This window comes from Rhinoraja longicauda, chromosome 10 (assembly GCF_053455715.1).
Source record: "Rhinoraja longicauda isolate Sanriku21f chromosome 10, sRhiLon1.1, whole genome shotgun sequence".
Taxonomy (NCBI): Eukaryota; Metazoa; Chordata; class Chondrichthyes; order Rajiformes; family Arhynchobatidae; genus Rhinoraja; species Rhinoraja longicauda.
Genome location: NC_135962.1, coordinates 60731629 through 60749088, shown reverse-complemented (window position 1 = coordinate 60749088; position 17460 = coordinate 60731629). Strand labels below are relative to the sequence as shown.

At 48.8% G+C, this 17460-nt stretch overlaps 1 protein-coding gene across 2 annotated transcripts; it reads left to right on the top strand.

The window, feature by feature from the left end:
- Positions 1-4244: 4244 nt before the first annotated feature.
- On the top strand, positions 4245-13251 carry LOC144597503 (heat shock cognate 71 kDa protein-like). Of its 2 annotated transcripts, none has more exons than XM_078406974.1 (2): positions 4245-4527; positions 11558-13251. In XM_078406974.1, exons 1-2 carry the CDS (start codon positions 4245-4247, stop codon positions 13195-13197), a joined length of 1923 nt encoding a protein of 640 aa, XP_078263100.1. In that variant the 3' UTR covers positions 13198-13251. The 2 variants fall into 2 exon arrangements, with proteins under 2 accessions (XP_078263100.1, XP_078263101.1); XM_078406975.1 differs by having other exon boundaries at positions 4265-4322.
- The last annotated feature ends 4209 nt before the right edge of the window (positions 13252-17460 follow it).

The following is a 17460-nucleotide window of genomic DNA, read 5'->3' as shown; positions in this document are numbered from 1 at the left end:
CTCCCACCACTTTTTTGTTTAAACCCATCTGTGTAGCACTAGCAGACCTGCCTGCCAGAATGTTGGTCCTCTTCCAATTAAGGTGCAACCTGTCCCTTTTGTACAAGTCATCTTTGCCCCAGAAGAGATCCCAGTGAGCTAGAAATCTAAATCCCTGCCCCCTGCACCAACCCCTGGGCCACACATTCAGATCCCCTATCTCCCTGTTCCTACCCTCATTAGCACGAGGTACTGGAAGCAACCCAGAGATAACCACCCTGGAAGTCCTGCTATTCAGCCTCCTACCTCATTCTCCATACTCGCGTTGCAGAACCTCCTTCCTCTTCTTACCCATGTCATTTGTGCTTACATGCTCAACTACTTCCGGTTGTTCACCTTCCCTCTCGAGGATGTTCTGAGGTCGGTCTGAGACATCTTGGACCCTGGCACCAGGGAGGCAACACACCATCCTCGAGTCTCGCCTGTCGCCACAGAATCTCCTGTCCGCACCTCGGACAATGGAATCACCCACCAGTCTGACTCTGCCTGACGTCGGGCTCGCCGTTTCAACGCTAGTCACAGACCTGTCTGCCGCTTGGACTGGAACGACATCTCCGACATGTCTGCCCCGACATCTCCCAAGAGGGTGTGTGTATCTGTTCGCAAGAGGTACTTCCACCGAGGCGGGACTGTCGTATGTTGAAAGACTGGAGAGACTTATGATTATTAAGGTTCCCAATGTTGGGGGGTCCAGAACCAGGGGCCACAGTTTAAGAATATGGGGTAGGCCATTTAGAATGGAGATGAGTATAGGAGTAAAGAGGTTCTTCTGGGCCCTGTTAAGACCACATCTGGAGTATTGTGTACAGTTTTGGTCTCCTAATTGGAGGAAGGACATCCTTGTAATTGAGGCAGTGCAGCGTAAGTTCACGAGATTGATCCCTGAGATGGCGGGACTGAGATATGAGGAAAGATTGAATAGACTAAGCTTGTATTCACTGGAGATTAGAAGGATGAGAGGGGACCTTATAGAAACATACAAAATTATAAAAGGACTCGACAAACTAGATGCAGGAAAATGTTCCCAATGTTGAGCGAGTCCAGAACCAGTCTTAGAATAAAGGGGAGGCCATTTAAAACTGAGGTGAGAAGAAACTTTTTCACCCAGAGAGTTGTGAATTTGTGGAATTCTCTGCCACAGAGGGCAGTGGAAGCCAAATTACAGGATGGATTTAAGAGAGCTGGATAGAGCTCTAGGGGCTAGTGGAATCAAGGGATATGGGGAGAAGGCAGGCACGGGTTATTGATTGTGGATGATCAGCCATGATCACAATGAATGGCGATGCTGGCTCAAAGGGCCGAATGGCCTCCTCCTCCACCTTTTTCTATGTTTCTATGAGAAAAAACTTTTTCAGTCAGTTGTAAATCTGTGGAATTCTTTGCCTCAGAAGGCAGTGGAGGCCAATTCTCTGGATGCTTTCAAGAGAGAGCTAGATAGAGCTCTTAAAGATAGCGGCGTCAAGGGGTATGGGGAGAAGGCAGGAACGGGGTGCTGATTGCGGATGATCAGCCATGATCACAGTGAATGGCGGTGCTGGTTTGAAGGGCCGAATGACCAACTCCTGCACATATTGTCTATTGTCTCCTGCACTCGCATCATCCTTTTTCTTTCCGTCTCTACCCGTCACACCTCCTGTACTCTTGGAGTGACGACCTGAGTGTAGGTCCTGTCCAAGAAGCTTTCGTCATCCCGGATGGACCGCAGGTCATCCAGCTGCTGCTCCAGATCCCTAACTCGGTCCTTGAGGAGCTGCATCTGGACACAGTTCTCAGAGGTGTAGTGGTCAGTGACATCAGCAGTGCCGCTGATTTCCCACATCCTGCAACAAATGCCTTCATACACATTTATACCACTCAACTAATTAGGATGTCTCAGCCGTTCCACTCGTTCACTCACTCGCTCAATCACTCACACACACTCGCTCACTCACACTCACTTGTTCACACACACTTGCTCCCTCACACACTCGCTCACACACCCGCTCACTCACACTCACTCGTTCACACACACCCACTTGTTCACTCACACACCCACTCGCTCACACACTCACTCACACATTCGTTCACACACTCGCTCACCCGCTTGCTCACACACACTCACTCACATTTGCTCACTCACACTCGCTCACACTCGCTCACTCACACACTCACTCGCTCACACACACTCACTCACACTCGCTCACTCACACACCCACTCGTTCACTCACACACCCACTCGCTCACTCATACATTCGCTCACTCACACTCGCTCACACATACAATACAATACAATACAATACAATATATCTTTATTGTCATTGTACCCAGGGGTACAACGAGATTGGGAATGCGCCTCCCATACGATGCACTAATTTAGGTAATTTAGACAGCAGCAACCCAACGAAACGAACAGTTGTAACAGTTTTGGACAGGGTAAAGTGCAAGTTGATCGATGCGTTGTGGCCATCCGGCTCAGCAGGACCGGTTCATAGCAGCTATGGCCCTGGGGATGAAGCTGTTCCTGAGTCTGGAGGTGCGGGCATAGAAGGCCTTGTATCGTCTGCCCGATGGAAGGAGTTCGAACAGACTGTTGCAGGGGTGTGAAGAGTCTTTGTGGATGCTGGTGGCTTTTCTGAGGCATCGTGTGTTGTAGATGCCCTCCAAGTCTGGTAGCTGTGTTCCGATGGCCCTCTGAGCTCTATGGACTACCCGCTGTAGAGCTTTCCTTTCTGCCTCCGTGCAGCTGAGGTACACTCGCTCACCCGCTCACTCACACACCCACTCGCTCACTCACACTCACTCATTCACTCTCGCTCGCACGCTCTCACATACACACTCGCTCACACACACACTCGCTCACTCACACACTCGCTCACACATTCGCTCACACACACTCGCTCACACACACTCGCTCACCCACTCACTCACACACCCACTCACTCACTTACTCACACTCACTCGTTCACTCGCTCGCACGCTCACTCACACACACACTCGCTCACACACACTCACTCAAACTTTCACTCACTCGCTCACACACTCGCTCGCTACTCACACACTCACACTCGTTCACTCACACACTCGCTCGCACACCCGCTCACTCACACTCACTCGCTCACACCCACTCATAATCGCTCACTCACACTCACTCATACTGACTCACACACCCACTCGCTCACACTCACACACCCACTCGCTCACTCACACACTCACTCACTCACTCACTCGTCTGGCTGCCGCTCTGCGATCTTCCAGGTAAATTGAATCTGTGGAATTCACTGCAGTCGAGCAAACCGAACGTGCTGAAGTGGGGATGTACTGAAGGTGCGGCAGACTGCAAGTGCGGACGGGGCCTCCAGACTATGGAACATCTTCTGAGCTGTGACATGCTGCACGACACATGCACTGTAAAGGATCTTGCAGAGGGCAACGACATGGCACGACATTTGCTCGCAAACAGTTGTGTGATGACACGGAAAAAAATTTACCACAGAAGGCTGAGGAGGCCGACGTTTGGGTATTTTTAGGGGCGAGGTTAACAAGATTCCCGATCAGTACGGGTGTCAGTGGTTATGGGGAGAAGGCAGGAGAATGGGGTTATGAGGGAGAGATAGATCAGCCATGATTGAAGGGCGGAGTGGACTTGATGGATTGAATGGCCTACTTCTGCTCCTAGAACCGATAAATGGTTCCCCTTCGACCAACAACGACTTCCCGCCCTCAGTTCCCAGTTCAAATTTGCCACGGACCGTTACTGGGGGCCGTTGTTAGGCGCCGTTGCTGGGCAGCGTCGCCACGGGCCGTTGTTAGGGGCCGTTGCTGGGCAGCGCCACCACGGGCCGTTGCTGGGGGCCGATGCCGGGCGCCGTTGCTGGGCAGCGTCGCCACGGGCGGTTGCTGGGGGCGGTTGCCAGGCGACGTTGTTGGACAGCGACGTCACGGGCCGTCGCGCGTCACCACCCCGCCGGCTACGTGACCCCCGCCGCGCCCCATTGGTCCGTGACCCGCGGCGCGGGCTGATTGGTGAGCTGGACTCTGGTCCCACGTGGCCCCGCGCGGCTGTGATTGGTCGGTGTCCGCGGGGAGGCGGGGCTGCGAGACAAAGGGCGCGGCGCTGATTGGCCGGGGGACGGGCCCGCTGGACAAAGGCCGCGGCGTCTGTGATTGGCGGCTTTGCGCGGGAGGGAGCGGGCGGCCGCGGCGTCTTCAGCCCCGCAACCGGCGCCATGTCCGCCCACTCGCCGGCCGTCGGCATCGACTTGGGCACCACCTACTCATGCGTCGGCGTCTTCCAGCATGGCAAGGTGGAGATCATCGCCAACGACCAGGGCAACCGCACCACGCCCAGCTACGTGGCTTTCACCGACACCGAGCGGCTAATCGGCGACCCCGCCAAGAACCAGGTGGCCGTTAACCCCACCAACACCGTCTACGACGCCAAGCGGCTCATCGGCCGCAGGTTCGACGACCCGACGGTGCAGAGCGACATCAAGCATTGGCCCTTCACTGGTGAGAGGGCTGCGGCCATGCGGCCCCTTCACAGCCTGCTGTCACTACAGCTGTGGGTACACACCTCAACATCTGGACCAGTCATAGAGCCTGAAGACCCATTCCTTCTCTCCAGAGATGCTGCCTGTCCCGTTGAGTTACTCCGGCTGCTTCTGTCTCTATAGAGCCACACAGCACAGAAACAGGCGCTTCGGCCCATCAATCCCATGGCAACCCAACATGCCCCATCTACACTAGTCCCACCAGCCCGCGTCTCCACCCATATCCCTCTAAACCTGCCCTATCCATGTATCTGTCCAAACGTTTTTAAATGCTGTTATAATTCCTGCCTCATCTACCTCCTTTGGCAGCTGTAGAGTTGCTGCCTCACAGCGCCAGAGACCTGGGTTTGATCCTGACTAAGCGCTGTCTTTGTGGAGTTTGTACGTTCTTCCCTTGAGCGCGTTGGTTTTCTCCGGGTGCTCCAGTTTCCTCCCATACTCTAAAGACGTGAGGTTTTGTAGGTTGATTGGCCCTCTGTAAATTGCCCCTAATATGTAGGATAGAACTAGTGTACGGGTGATTAATATGCGGCAGAGACTCAGTGGATCATGCTGTATCTAAAAACAGAAATGTACTTAACACCCTTTGCGCAAAAATGTTGTCACAAGGATCTGCAGGTGTTAGTTTACAAAAAAAGACGAAGTGCTGGAGTAACTCGGAGGATCAGGCAGCATCTCTGGAGAAAATTGATAGGTGACATCACCTCACCAGCCCCACAACACCAGAGAGTTGTGAATCTGTGGAATTCTCTGCCACAGAAGGCAGTGGAGGCCAATTCTCTGGATGTATTTAAGTGAGAGTTAGATATAGCTCTTAGGGCTGACGGAATCAAGGGATATGGGGAAAGAGCAGGAACAGGTTACTGATTCTGGATGATCAGCCATGATCATATGGAATAGCAGTGCTGGCTCGAAAGGCCAAATGGCCTACTCTTGCACCTGTTTTCTATGTTTCTATCCAACACATCTCTGACATTTCCGTCAACTCCACCCTTCTCAAACCCTTTCCACCATCAGCAGAAACCGCTTTCTCTGCAAATCCTTGGTTCACACCCCTTTCCACCCAAACCACCCCTCCCCTGGTACTTTCCCTTGCTGCCATAGGAGATGTAATACCTGTCCCCATACCTCCTCCCTCACATCAATCGCTGGATCTCCCAAAGACGTACACTCCAAAGACGTACAGGTTTGTAGGTTAATTGGCTGGGCAAATGTAAAAATTGTCCCTAGTGGGTGTAGGATAGTGTTAATGTGCGGGGATCGCTGGGCGGCGCGGACCCGGTGGGCCGAAGGGCTTGTTTCTGCGCTGTATCTCTAAATCTAAAAAACAAGGCAATAATGAAGTTATAACAAGGACGCAGGAATAAAGAGGCCTGGGAAAAAATCTTTAAAAATCTCTGTAGTCCTCCCAGGTGAGACAGGGGTTCACAAGCACTTCCTCTAATCTCATCTGCATTCGGTATTCCCGATGTTTAGTTTATTGACACGTGTACCAAGAAACAGTGAAAAGCTTTTTGTTGTGTGCTAACCAGTCAGCGGAAAGACTTTATTTACATGATTGCAACCGAGCTGTCCACAGTGCAGATACATGAAAAAGGGAATAACATTGAGTGCATGATAAAGTCCAGTAATGTTTGACTAAAGATAGTCCGAGGGTCTTCAATGAGATAGATAGTAGCTCAGGACCGCTTTCTAGTTGCCTGTTAGCAGCTGGGATGAAACTGTCCCTGAATCTGGAGGTGTGCATTTTCACACTTTTGTACCACTTGCCTGATGGGAGAGGGGAGAAGAGGGAGTGACTGATGGATGCAACTGGTCCTTGATTTATGCTGGTGGCCTTGCCGAGCCAGTGTGAAGTATCAACGGAAGGGAGGTTGGTTTGTGTGATGCGTCAACAACTCTGCAATGTGGCCTCCTTTACATCGCTGAGAGCAAGTGTAAATTTGGTGACTTTCAGTCCGCCAAGGCCCATTGGATCTCCCGCTTTCCAACCATTTCAATTCCTTTGCCTCCCCTGTCCCCTCCCACCTATATTCCTTTCTCGGGCTTCATAATTCACACCTCTTCTCTCCTTAACCACAGTTCTTGTCTTTTTTATCTCTGGTCTTTGTTTTTAACCATCTACCTGTCAAAACCTCTCCTCGTCTATGAACCTATCATTTGCCCGGCTTTCTCCCACCCCCACCTCTCTTCCAGCTTCCTCCCGCCCCCACAATCAGTCTGAGGTATCGTGTATTGTCTTTCCGCTGACTGATTAGCGCACAACAAAAACCTTTTACTGTACCTCGGTACATGTGACAATAAACTAAACTGAACTCACGTACTGAAGGAGGGTCCTGACCCGAAACATCTCTTATCCATACTTTCCAGAGATGCAGCCTGACCCGCTGAGTTACTCCAGCACTTTATTATTTTTTTCTGGAGAAAGATGGAGGGAATCAAATCTCGTGTATGTGGTGGAGGGATATTGTAATATATACAGAAGTCATGGTGCAGCTTTATAAAACTAAGGTTAGGCTGCATTTGGAGTATGGTGTTGTGATCTGATATAGCAAGACTCTTAACTACATTGATGTACAGAGGGATCTTGGGGTCCAAGTTCACACCTCCCTGAAAGTGGCAACACAAGTAGACAGAATGGTAAAGAAGGTGCGTGTTATGCTTGTTTTCAGTGGTTGGGTGACTGAGTATAAAGTCAGGAAGTCATGATGCAGCTTTATTGGACTGTGGTTAGGCTACATTTGGAGCATTACGTGTAGTTCTGGTCACCCCATTAGGGGAAAGATGTTGAGGCTTTGGAGAGAGTGCAGAGGAGGTTTGCTAGAATGTTGTCTGAATTAAAGGGTATTAGCTACAGGGAGAGGTTAGACAGACTCGGATTGTTTTCTCTAATGCTGGAGCTTGAGGGATAGAAGTATATAAAATTATGAGAGGCATAGATAGGGCAGACAGTCAGAACCTTTTTCCCACCATGGTAGAAATGTCAAAGGAGAGAAGACAAAGGAGTGAAAGGAGGAAGTTTAGAGGAGAAATGCGGTGAACATTTTATTACGCAGTGGGTGGTGAGTGCGCAATCTTGCTGCCGGATGGGGTTGGAAGCAGATACGATAAGAGGCTTTTGGATAGGCATGTTGATATGCGGGGAATGGAGGGATATGGATCACATGCAGGCAGAGATTAGTTTAACTTGGCATTATGTTTGGCACTGACATTATGGGTTAAAGAGCGTGTTCCTTTGATGTACTGTTTATGCTGTGTGTAAGAGTTCAAAGGGGTCATGATGGGTTTAGAGGTGGAGATGTTTCCTTAAATGGGAGAGCCTCAAACCAGTGGAGAAAGTTTCAGGAAAAATGGTTGGTCATTTAAAACTGAGCTGTGGAAAACTGCATCCAGATGAACACAGAATATTACAGCACAGCAGGAACAGGCCCTTCAGCCCACTTGTACAGGTGTTTAAAATCACAATGGGAATGGATAGATGAATGCACACAGTCTTTCCCCAGATTGGGGAATCGAGAGGTAGAGGGCATAAGGTGAGAGGGGAATGATTTAATAAATAACCTGTGGGACTACTTTTTCCCCCACAAAAGGTGATATATATTTGGAAGTTGCTGCCAAAGGCAGAGATTGAGATGGGTAGAACAACAACATTTAAAAGATATTTGGACAGTTACATAGTCATACAGTGTGAAAACAGGCCCTTTGGCCCAACTTGCCCACACCGACCAACATGTCCCATCTGCACTAGCCTCGCATGCGTTTGGCCCATATCCCTCTAAACCTGTCCTATCCATGAACCTGTCTAATTGCTTCTTAAACATTGCAATAGTCCCTGCCTCAACGACCTCCTCCGACAGCTCATTCCATGCACCCATTGCCCTTATATAATTTCCTATTATAGGAAAGGAAAGGTTTAGAGGAATATAGGTTAAATGACTTGGATGGGGACTCAGTTGGCATGAACTAGTTGAGTCAAAGGGCCTATTTCCGCTCTGGGAATAAGATTTTGTGCATTTGTCCTACCTATGCCTCTTAATTTTATGTATCTGTTGAATCACCCTTCAGCCTACTTTGTTCTAGGGGTGATGTAACAGAGGTTTGTAAAATTAAGAGGCATGGTTAGAACCAATCTCTCCCTATAACTAACGTCCAATAATCCAGGCTAGATCCCACTGCATTCTCTCCAGCATAACCACATCCCTTCTATAGTGTGGCGATCAGAACTGTGTGCAATACTCCAAGCAGCATCTAACCAGTGACTTGTAAACTTGCCACATAATGCCCCAATTTATATATCCTGTTCCTTGACTTAAGAAGGCAAGCATGCCATGTGCCTTCTTCACCACTCTTATCTAAATCATTATGTTAGCACTTTCAGGAAATTATGGACTTAAATCTCAAAGTACCTCTGTCAGCTTTCCTTCATGCCCAACAATTCATGGTATTTGTCCTACTTCTCTTTGACTTCTTTAGTCAGAGAGCGGTGAATCTGTGGATTTCATTGTCACGGAAGGCTGGAGGTCAACTCAATGGATATTTTTAAGGTGGAGATTGACAGATTTTTGATTAGTACAGGTGTCGGGGATTATGAGGAGAATGGGGTTGAGAGGGAAAAATAGATCAGCCATGATTGAATGTCAGAGTAGACTTGATGGGCCGAATGGCCTTATTGTGCTCTTAGAACTTATGAATTTATGACTTCCAAATTGCATCAGTTTGTACTTGTTATTAAATTAAATTCCTTTCTTCAATGTTCCACCCAATTTTTTTTATCTGATCCACATTGTATTGTAGCCTTAGACACTTCCTCACTATCACAATATCATTGATTTTCATGTAATTTGCTAAGTTACTGACTATACCTCCTACATCCACATCCAAGTCATTAATATCTACAAGGGTCCTAGCGTCACAAGGTCAAAGTGATAAGAGTAGAATTAGGCCATTTGGCCCATCAAGTCTACGCCATTCAATCATGGCTGATCTATCTCTCCCTCCTAACCCCATTCACAGTTGCCTGATAACATGGGAAGAGGTGTATATTTTCACACTTCTATAACCTTTTGCCCAATGGGAGAGGGGAGAAGAGGGAGCGGCCAGGGTGCGACTCGTCCTTGATTATGCTGCTGGCCTTGCCATGGCAGCATGTATAAATTGAGTCAATGGACGGGAGGTAGGTTTGGCCTGGGCTGCATCCACAATTCGCTGCAATTTCTTGCTGTCTTGGATGGAGCTGTTCCCAAACCTTGCTGTGATGCATCCCGATAAAATGCTTTCTACGGTGCATCTGTAGAAGTTGGTGAGAATTGTAGGGGAAATACTGAAATTCCTATGCCTTCTAAGGAAGTAGAGGCGTTGGTGTGCTTTCTTGGGGTTTGCTTCAATATGGGTGGTCCAGGAAAAGTTGTTGGTGGTATTGACTCCTAGGAATTTGAAGCTTTCAACCATCTCAACTTTGGCACCGCAAATGCAAACTGGGGTATGTGTACTGCTTCGCTTCCTGGAGTCGATCACTAGCTTACAGTTTATTGCCCTGCCTTCGTCAGTTTTCTTAGTTAGTTCCAGAAAACATTTAATCAGTAATCGGGAGGCACAGTGACGCAGCCGTGAGTTGCTGCCTTATAGCGCCAGAGATCTGGGCTCGATCATGATTACGAGTGCCTTTTCTTGTGCTTTAGTGTTCTATGTAACAGACGATCAGTGGTTGGCGTGGTGTCAGTGGGCTGAAGGATCTGTTTCTGACAAAAAATGGCAAAACGTAGAAGATTTTTGGAAGGTGACCAGTTTCATTATAGACTGACTACTTTGCTCAAGGAAATGAAAAAAAAGTGTTCCATCATCTTGTGCTTGGTGTTCAATGGAGAGTTATAGATGAATGTCGGCAGTGTAGTATACCTTGGTGCTTTCCATGGGTTGGGCAACAAATAGGATTCATTTAACGTGTCCTAGTTTAGTTTAGTGTCACGGGTACCGAGGTAGAGTGAAAAGCTATTTTGTTGTGTGATCTCCAGTCAATGGAAAAACTATGAAGAAGAGTCTCGACCCGAAACGTCACCCAATCCTTCTCTCCAGAGATGCTGCCTGTCCTGCTGAGTTACTCCAGCTTTTTGTGTCTTATCTTCGACTATACATTATTTCAATCAATCTGTCCGCAATGTAAAGGGAATAATGTTCAGTGCAAGATAAAATCCAGTTAAAGCTAGTCTGAGGGTCTGCAATGAAGTAGATGGGAGGTCAGGACTACTTTCTAGTTGTTGATAGGATGGTTCAGTTGCCTGATAACAGCTGGGAAACTGTCCCTGAATCTGGAGGTGTGCGTTTTCACACTTCTGTACCTCTTGCCTGATGGCAGATGGGAGAAGCGGGAATGACCGGGGTGAGACCGGTCCTTGATTATGCTGCTGGCCTTGCCGAGGCAGTGTCAACTGTAGATGGAGTCAATGGTAGGTTGGGAGGTTGGTTTGTGTGATCGTCTCAGCTATGTCAGCTGGGCGGCACGGTAGCGCAGCGGTAGAGTTGCTGCTTTACAGCGAATGCAGCGCCGGAGACTCAGGTTCGATCCTGACTACGGGTGCTGCACTGTAAGGAGTTTGTACGTTCTCCCCGTGACCTGCGTGGGTTTTCTCCGAGATCTTCGGTTTCCTCCCACACTCCAAAGACGTACAGGTATGTAGGTTAATTGGCTGGGTAAATGTAAAAATTGTCCCTAGTGGGTGTAGGATAGTGTTAATGTGCGGGGATCGCTGGGCGGCACGGACTTGGAGGGCCGAAAAGGCCTGTTTCCGGCTGTATATATATGATATGATATGATATGATATGTCACAGGTTCTCTGCAATTCCTTGCGGTCTTGGATGGAGCTGTTCCCAAACCATGCTGTGATGCATCCCGATAAAATGCTTTATAATTTAAAAACTGTCTTAATTAAAGTAGTATAAGAAAATAACTGCAGATGCTGAATTAATTAAATATGTCTTAATTATTTTCCCAGTGATAAATTATGACGGGAAGCCCAAAGTGCAGGTGGAGTACAAGGGAGAGAATAAGTCTTTCTTTGCTGAGGAGATTTCCTCGATGGTACTGACAAAAATGAAGGAGACGGCAGAAGCATACCTCGGCAGCCCGGTCAACAACGCGGTCATCACTGTGCCGGCGTACTTCAATGATAGTCAGAGACAAGCCACCAAAGATGCCGGGACCATTGCCGCTCTAAACGTAATGAGGATCATCAACGAACCGACCGCAGCGGCCATTGCTTACGGACTGGACAAAGTAGGATCCGGTGAGCACAGCGTCCTCATCTTCGACCTGGGGGGGGGAACGTTCGATGTCTCCATCCTTACCATCGAGGACGGCATCTTCGAGGTCAAGTCCACCTCTGGCGACACTCACCTGGGAGGGGAGGACTTTGACAACCGCATGGTCAACCACTTCATGGAGGAGTTCAAGCGTAAGTTTAAGAAGGACATCTCCCAGAACAAGCGTGCAGTGAGGCGGCTGGGTACTGCCTGTGAGCGGGCCAAAAGGACCCTGTCCTCCAGCACGCAAGCCAGCATTGAGATCGACTCCCTACACGAGGGTGTCGACTTCTACACCGCCATCACCAGGGCCCGGTTTGAGGAACTCAACGGCGACCTGTTCAGAGCCACGCTGGAACCCGTGGACAAGGCCATTCGCGACGCCAAGATCGACAAATCACGGATACAGGACGTTGTCCTTGTGGGAGGCTCCACCAGGATTCCCAAGATCCAGAAAATGCTCCAGGACTTCTTCAACGGGAAGGAGCTGAACAAGAGCATCAACCCGGACGAAGCCGTGGCCTACGGCGCAGCGGTGCAGGCGGCCATCTTATCGGGAGACAAATCTGAGAACGTGCAGGACCTGTTGCTCTTGGATGTCTCCCCTCTGTCCCTCGGCATCGAGACAGCCGGGGGTGTCATGACGCCCCTCATCAAACGCAACACCACCATCCCCACTAAGCAGACGCAGGTCTTCACCACATACTCGGAGAATCAGACCAGCGTGCTGATCCAGGTGTACGAGGGTGAGCGGGCCATGACCCAGGACAACAACATGCTGGGCCGCTTCGCCCTGACCGACATCCCACCGGCACCTCGCGGCATGCCGCAGATCGAGGTGACCTTCGACATAGACGCCAACGGCATCCTCAACGTGTCGGCCATCGACAAGAGCACCGGCCACGCCAGCAAGATCACCATCACCAACGACAAGGGACACCTGAGCAAGGACGATATCGAACACATGGTGCAGGACGCGGAGAAGTACAAGACGGAGGACGAGTCCAAACGCGTGAGGGTGGCCGCCAAGAACACCTTGGAGTCCTACGCCTTCAACATGAAGCAGGCCGTGCAGGACGATAAGCTGAAGGGGAAGATCAGCGACGAGGAGCAGGCGGCCATCCTGGCCAAGTGTCAGGAGGTCCTCAGTTGGCTGGAAACCAACCAGACTGCGGAGAAGGAGGAGCTCGATTCCCAGCTGAAAGAGCTGGAGCAGGTTTGCAAACCGCTGCTGAAGTTCCTCAGATGCCCCTGCAGTGGGATTCCCCAGAGGGCCGCTGGTGCCGCCATGCCTGAAGCTGCATCTGGGCCCACCATTGAAGAGGTTGACTGAGTGGTGTGGGCCGGGGCATTGGACAAACTGCCCACTCACATGCTGCTTATTGCCCTGGTGGGGGGGAGCTCTGACAATGTATTATCAATCATGATCCATTCAAATAATACAAAAGGCTCCACCCTTTCTTTTTCTCTTGCTTACTGTAGATTAATTGCCAGAGCTCATGAAACAATTACAATCCATCGCACCCACTATGCTTTCAGTTTTGTTTTACATTATCACGGTATTCCAGAGCACAAACAAGATGCCTGACTTATAAAGTCACAAAGTGCTAGAGTAACTCAGCAGGTCAGGCAGCATCTCCTGCGAACATGGATAGATCCACCTTTCACTTGCCAGTCTTTGATTCCCCTTCCCCACCCTCCCACCACCACAATTACTTTGAAGAAGGGTCCTGATCCAAAACGTCGCCTACCCACGTTCTCCAGAGACGCTGTCTGATCTTCATACATTATAGGAGTAGAATTAACATAGAAATATAGAAAAATAGGTGCAGGGGTAGGCATTCGGCCCTTCGAACCAGCACCGCCATTCAATATGATCATGGCTGATCATCTATAATCAGTACCCCGTTCCTGCTTTTTCCCCCATATCCCTTGTGTCCTTTAGCCCCAAGAGCTAAATCTAACTCTCTAGAAAACATCCAGTGAATTGGCCTCCACTGCCTTCTGTGTGAAAACACTCTGGGTGAAAAGGTTTTTCCTCATCTCAGTCCTAAATGGCCTATCCCCTATTCTTAAAATATGACCCCTGGTTCTGGACTCCACCAACATCGGGAACATTTTTCCTGCATCTAGCCTGTCCAATCCTTTAAGAATTTTATATGTTTCTATAAGATCCCCTCTCACCTTCTAAATTCCATTGAATACAAGCCCAGTCGACCCATTCTTTCATCATATGTCAGTCCCGCCATCCCAGGAATTAGCCTGGTGAACCTACGTTGCACTTCCTCAATAACAATAATGTCCTTCCTCAAGTTAGGAGACCAAAATCGCACACAATACTCCAGGTGCAGTCTAACCAGGGCCCTATACAACTGCAGTAGGGCCTCCTTGCTCCTAAACTCAAATCCTCTCACAATGAAAGCCAACATGCCATTAGCTTTCTTCACCGCCAGCTGTACCTGCTTGTTTACTTTCAGTGACTGATGTACAAGCACACCCAGTCTCGTTGCACCTCCTCTTTTCCTAATCTGACACCTTCAGATAATAATCTGCCTTTCTGTTCTTGCCACCAAAGTGGATAACCTCACATTTATCTACATTATACTGCATCTGCCATTCATAACCCAACAGCTATATAAACGTCGGCTTCGATTTAGCACTTTCCATGCAAAAATAGTTAATAGTGGGGAGGGGAATCTCTATATTTATTGGAGTAGCGGGAACCACCATTCTTTATTGAAAGAAGGAATGCAATCTCTCTGTTCTGGGCAAGGAGGATGAGCTACACAACTACATTGGGCTCAAGTAGAAGAAGTAACCATTGCTGTATATGACCTTCTAACATTTGACCTGCCACAGTGCAACAACTCACAATTGTCTGGGTTAAACTTCATCTGCCATTTCCCTGCCCATATCTGCAACTGCTCTGAAGCACAGTGGCACAGCGTTAGAGTTGCTGCCTCAGATTGCCGGAGACCCAGATCCCGACCTAAGGTGCTGTCTGGTGTTTGCACGTCCTACCTGTGACCGCGTGGGTTTTCTCCAAGTGCTCTGATTTTCTCCCACATCCCAAAGACGTGCAGGTTTGTAGGTTAATTGGCCTCTGTAAATTGTCCCTAGTGTGTGGGATAGAACTTGTGTATTGGTCAGCATGGACCTGTTTCCACGCTGTATCTTTAAACTAAATTATACAAGAATAGCCTTGAAGACAAACAGCTTCTTCAGTGTCAAAGGTATGAGGAGCTGATGACTTTTTCTTACCTCTGGAGTTCAGGGACTCAACACTGCCATCTCTTGCCACTGTCTACTGTAAGGCAATCTCCATAACCCTATTTTCAGTGACACCATTCACTGACAAAGTAATGACTGCTATGACTTCTTCCCTTCCGTTCACCATTTACCCAGCTTTACTACTTTCCTCTGAAATTGCAACTATCAGTCTTGATTATGGCTCAGTGTTTTTATTGAACATAAGGTCAAAGTGTTCTAGACCAACTTTGGTTACTCGTGCAGTCATAGTGGATGGAACAGGCCCTTTGACCCACAATGTCTCCGTGGTACATGATGCCAAGTAACATGTTGCACATGATCCATGTAATGGCAACTTCAGACTTTGCCAGTAAACTCTTTTCTAATTGCCGTCACTATACAGGGAGTCGGAGTGATCTCAACGCAAGCCCCAACAGAGAGATTTTCCAGACATTCTTCCAGTTTAATTAGTTGTTTATTGAAGTAGTTGTACAAACAAGGAGATGAACATACCAGGCTGTACTTATTTTGCATTTAAGTCGTAGCCGGCTGCTCTGTCCCCCCGTCTGCTCACAGCTCTCGTTGCAGGTCTGGTAAGAACTGTATCCTCTCCCTCCCTGTGTCTAACTCCTCCCAGTCCAGGTATCCACAGTTATACCACCATGTTCTCGGTCCTCCTGGTCCGTTATGCCCATATATGTATTCATCTAACGACGGCCCCCAATTGTCCAAAATAATACGGCAAGATATATCTAGACAAAATAAGGCAGCAACTCTACCGCCGCGCCTGCGTGTGAGCTCTGAGTGATCTCAGAGGTGAAGCCCACTTTAAGAGCAATCCACGCACACACACTTAAGTTGCTTACCCTTGCTTACTTTCCAATTCATGATTACTTTATATACTGTATATACACTGTTCAGCCAAAACATTATTACCTGATGAGCCAAAACATTATGACCACCTGCCTAATATGCTGTTGGTCCTCCGTGTGCACCCCCATATGCAGCAGGGTGCGATGCACTGTGTATTGTGACACATTCCTCCCGTGACCACCATTAACATTTTCTGTGACTTGTCCCACAATAGACCTTCTGTTGGTTCGGACCAGGCGGGATAGCATTCGTTGCCCTCGCGCATCGATGAGCCTTGGGCGCCCAACATCCCACAAGCCTTGCCGTTTCAGAGATGCTCTGACCCAGTCGCCTGGTCATAACAATTTGGCCCTTGTCAAAGTCGCTCAGGTCTTTACTCCTGCCCATTTCTCCTGCATCCAACACGTCAACTTCAAGAACTGACTAATATATCCCACCCCTTGACAGGTGCCATTGTAGCAAGATAATCAATGTTATTCACTTCACCTGTCAGTGGTCATAATGTTTTGGCTGATCGGTGTATTTTGCCCACCACATTTCCTGCCATTCGTCACAACCCTGGAAAGTAACAGTTCGCGCCCCCACGATTGTTACTATTAGCTGGACATGCTCGTCTTCATTGGCTACTCTCCCCGCCAATGTGCAGGAAGGAACTGCAGATTTACACCGGGGATAGGCACAAGGTGCAGGAGTAACTCAGCGGGACAGGCAGCATCTGTAGAGAGAAGGAACGGGTGGCCTTCTTGGGTCGAGACCCTTCTTCAGACTCACAGCCCAAGCCGAAGAAGGGTCCCGTCCTGAAATGCCACCCATTCCTTTCCGCAGATGCTGCCTGCCCGTCCCGCTGAGTTACTCCAGCATTTTTTTTGTCCATCACTTCATTGAGTCTGAAGAAGGGTCTCGATCCGAAATGCCACCTATTCCTTGTCTCCACAGATGCTGCCTGTCCCACTGAGTTACTCCAGCATTTTGTGTCCACCTTCGATTTTAAACCAGCATCTGTAGTTCTTTCAAAAACACACTTCCTTGAGTTATCGGACTCCCATTGGCTATTCTGGCCGCGAATGTAACACTTCGCGTATATATATATATATATATATGTGGTATAAGAAGATAACTGCAGATGCTGGTACAAATCGAAGGTTTTTATTCACAAAATGCTGGAGTAACTCAGCAGGTCAGGCAGCATCTCGGGAGAGAAGGAATGGGTGACTTTTCGGGTCGAGACCCTTCTTCAGACTGACCCTTCATTTTGTGATTATAAATATATGTGTGTGTGTGTGTGTGTAAGAAGGAACTGCAGATGCTGGTTTAAACCGAAGGTAGAGACAAAAATGCTAGAGTAACTCGACAGGACAGGCAGCATCTGTGGAGAGAAGGGTGTTTCGGGTCGAGACCCTCCTGCAGACTTTGTGTCTTGTGTCTAACTTGGTGTGTATACTTGGCTTCCACTGGCTACTCTAGCACCAATGTA

Bases quoted from the DNA above. Each gene is read 5' to 3' on its own strand.
- LOC144597503 (XM_078406974.1), top strand. From the start codon at position 4,245: ATGTCCGCCCACTCGCCGGCCGTCGGCATCGACTTGGGCACCACCTAC. The intron at 4,528-11,557 runs GTGAGAGGGCTG...TTATTTTCCCAG, and splicing joins CAAGCATTGGCCCTTCACTG to TGATAAATTATGACGGGAAG.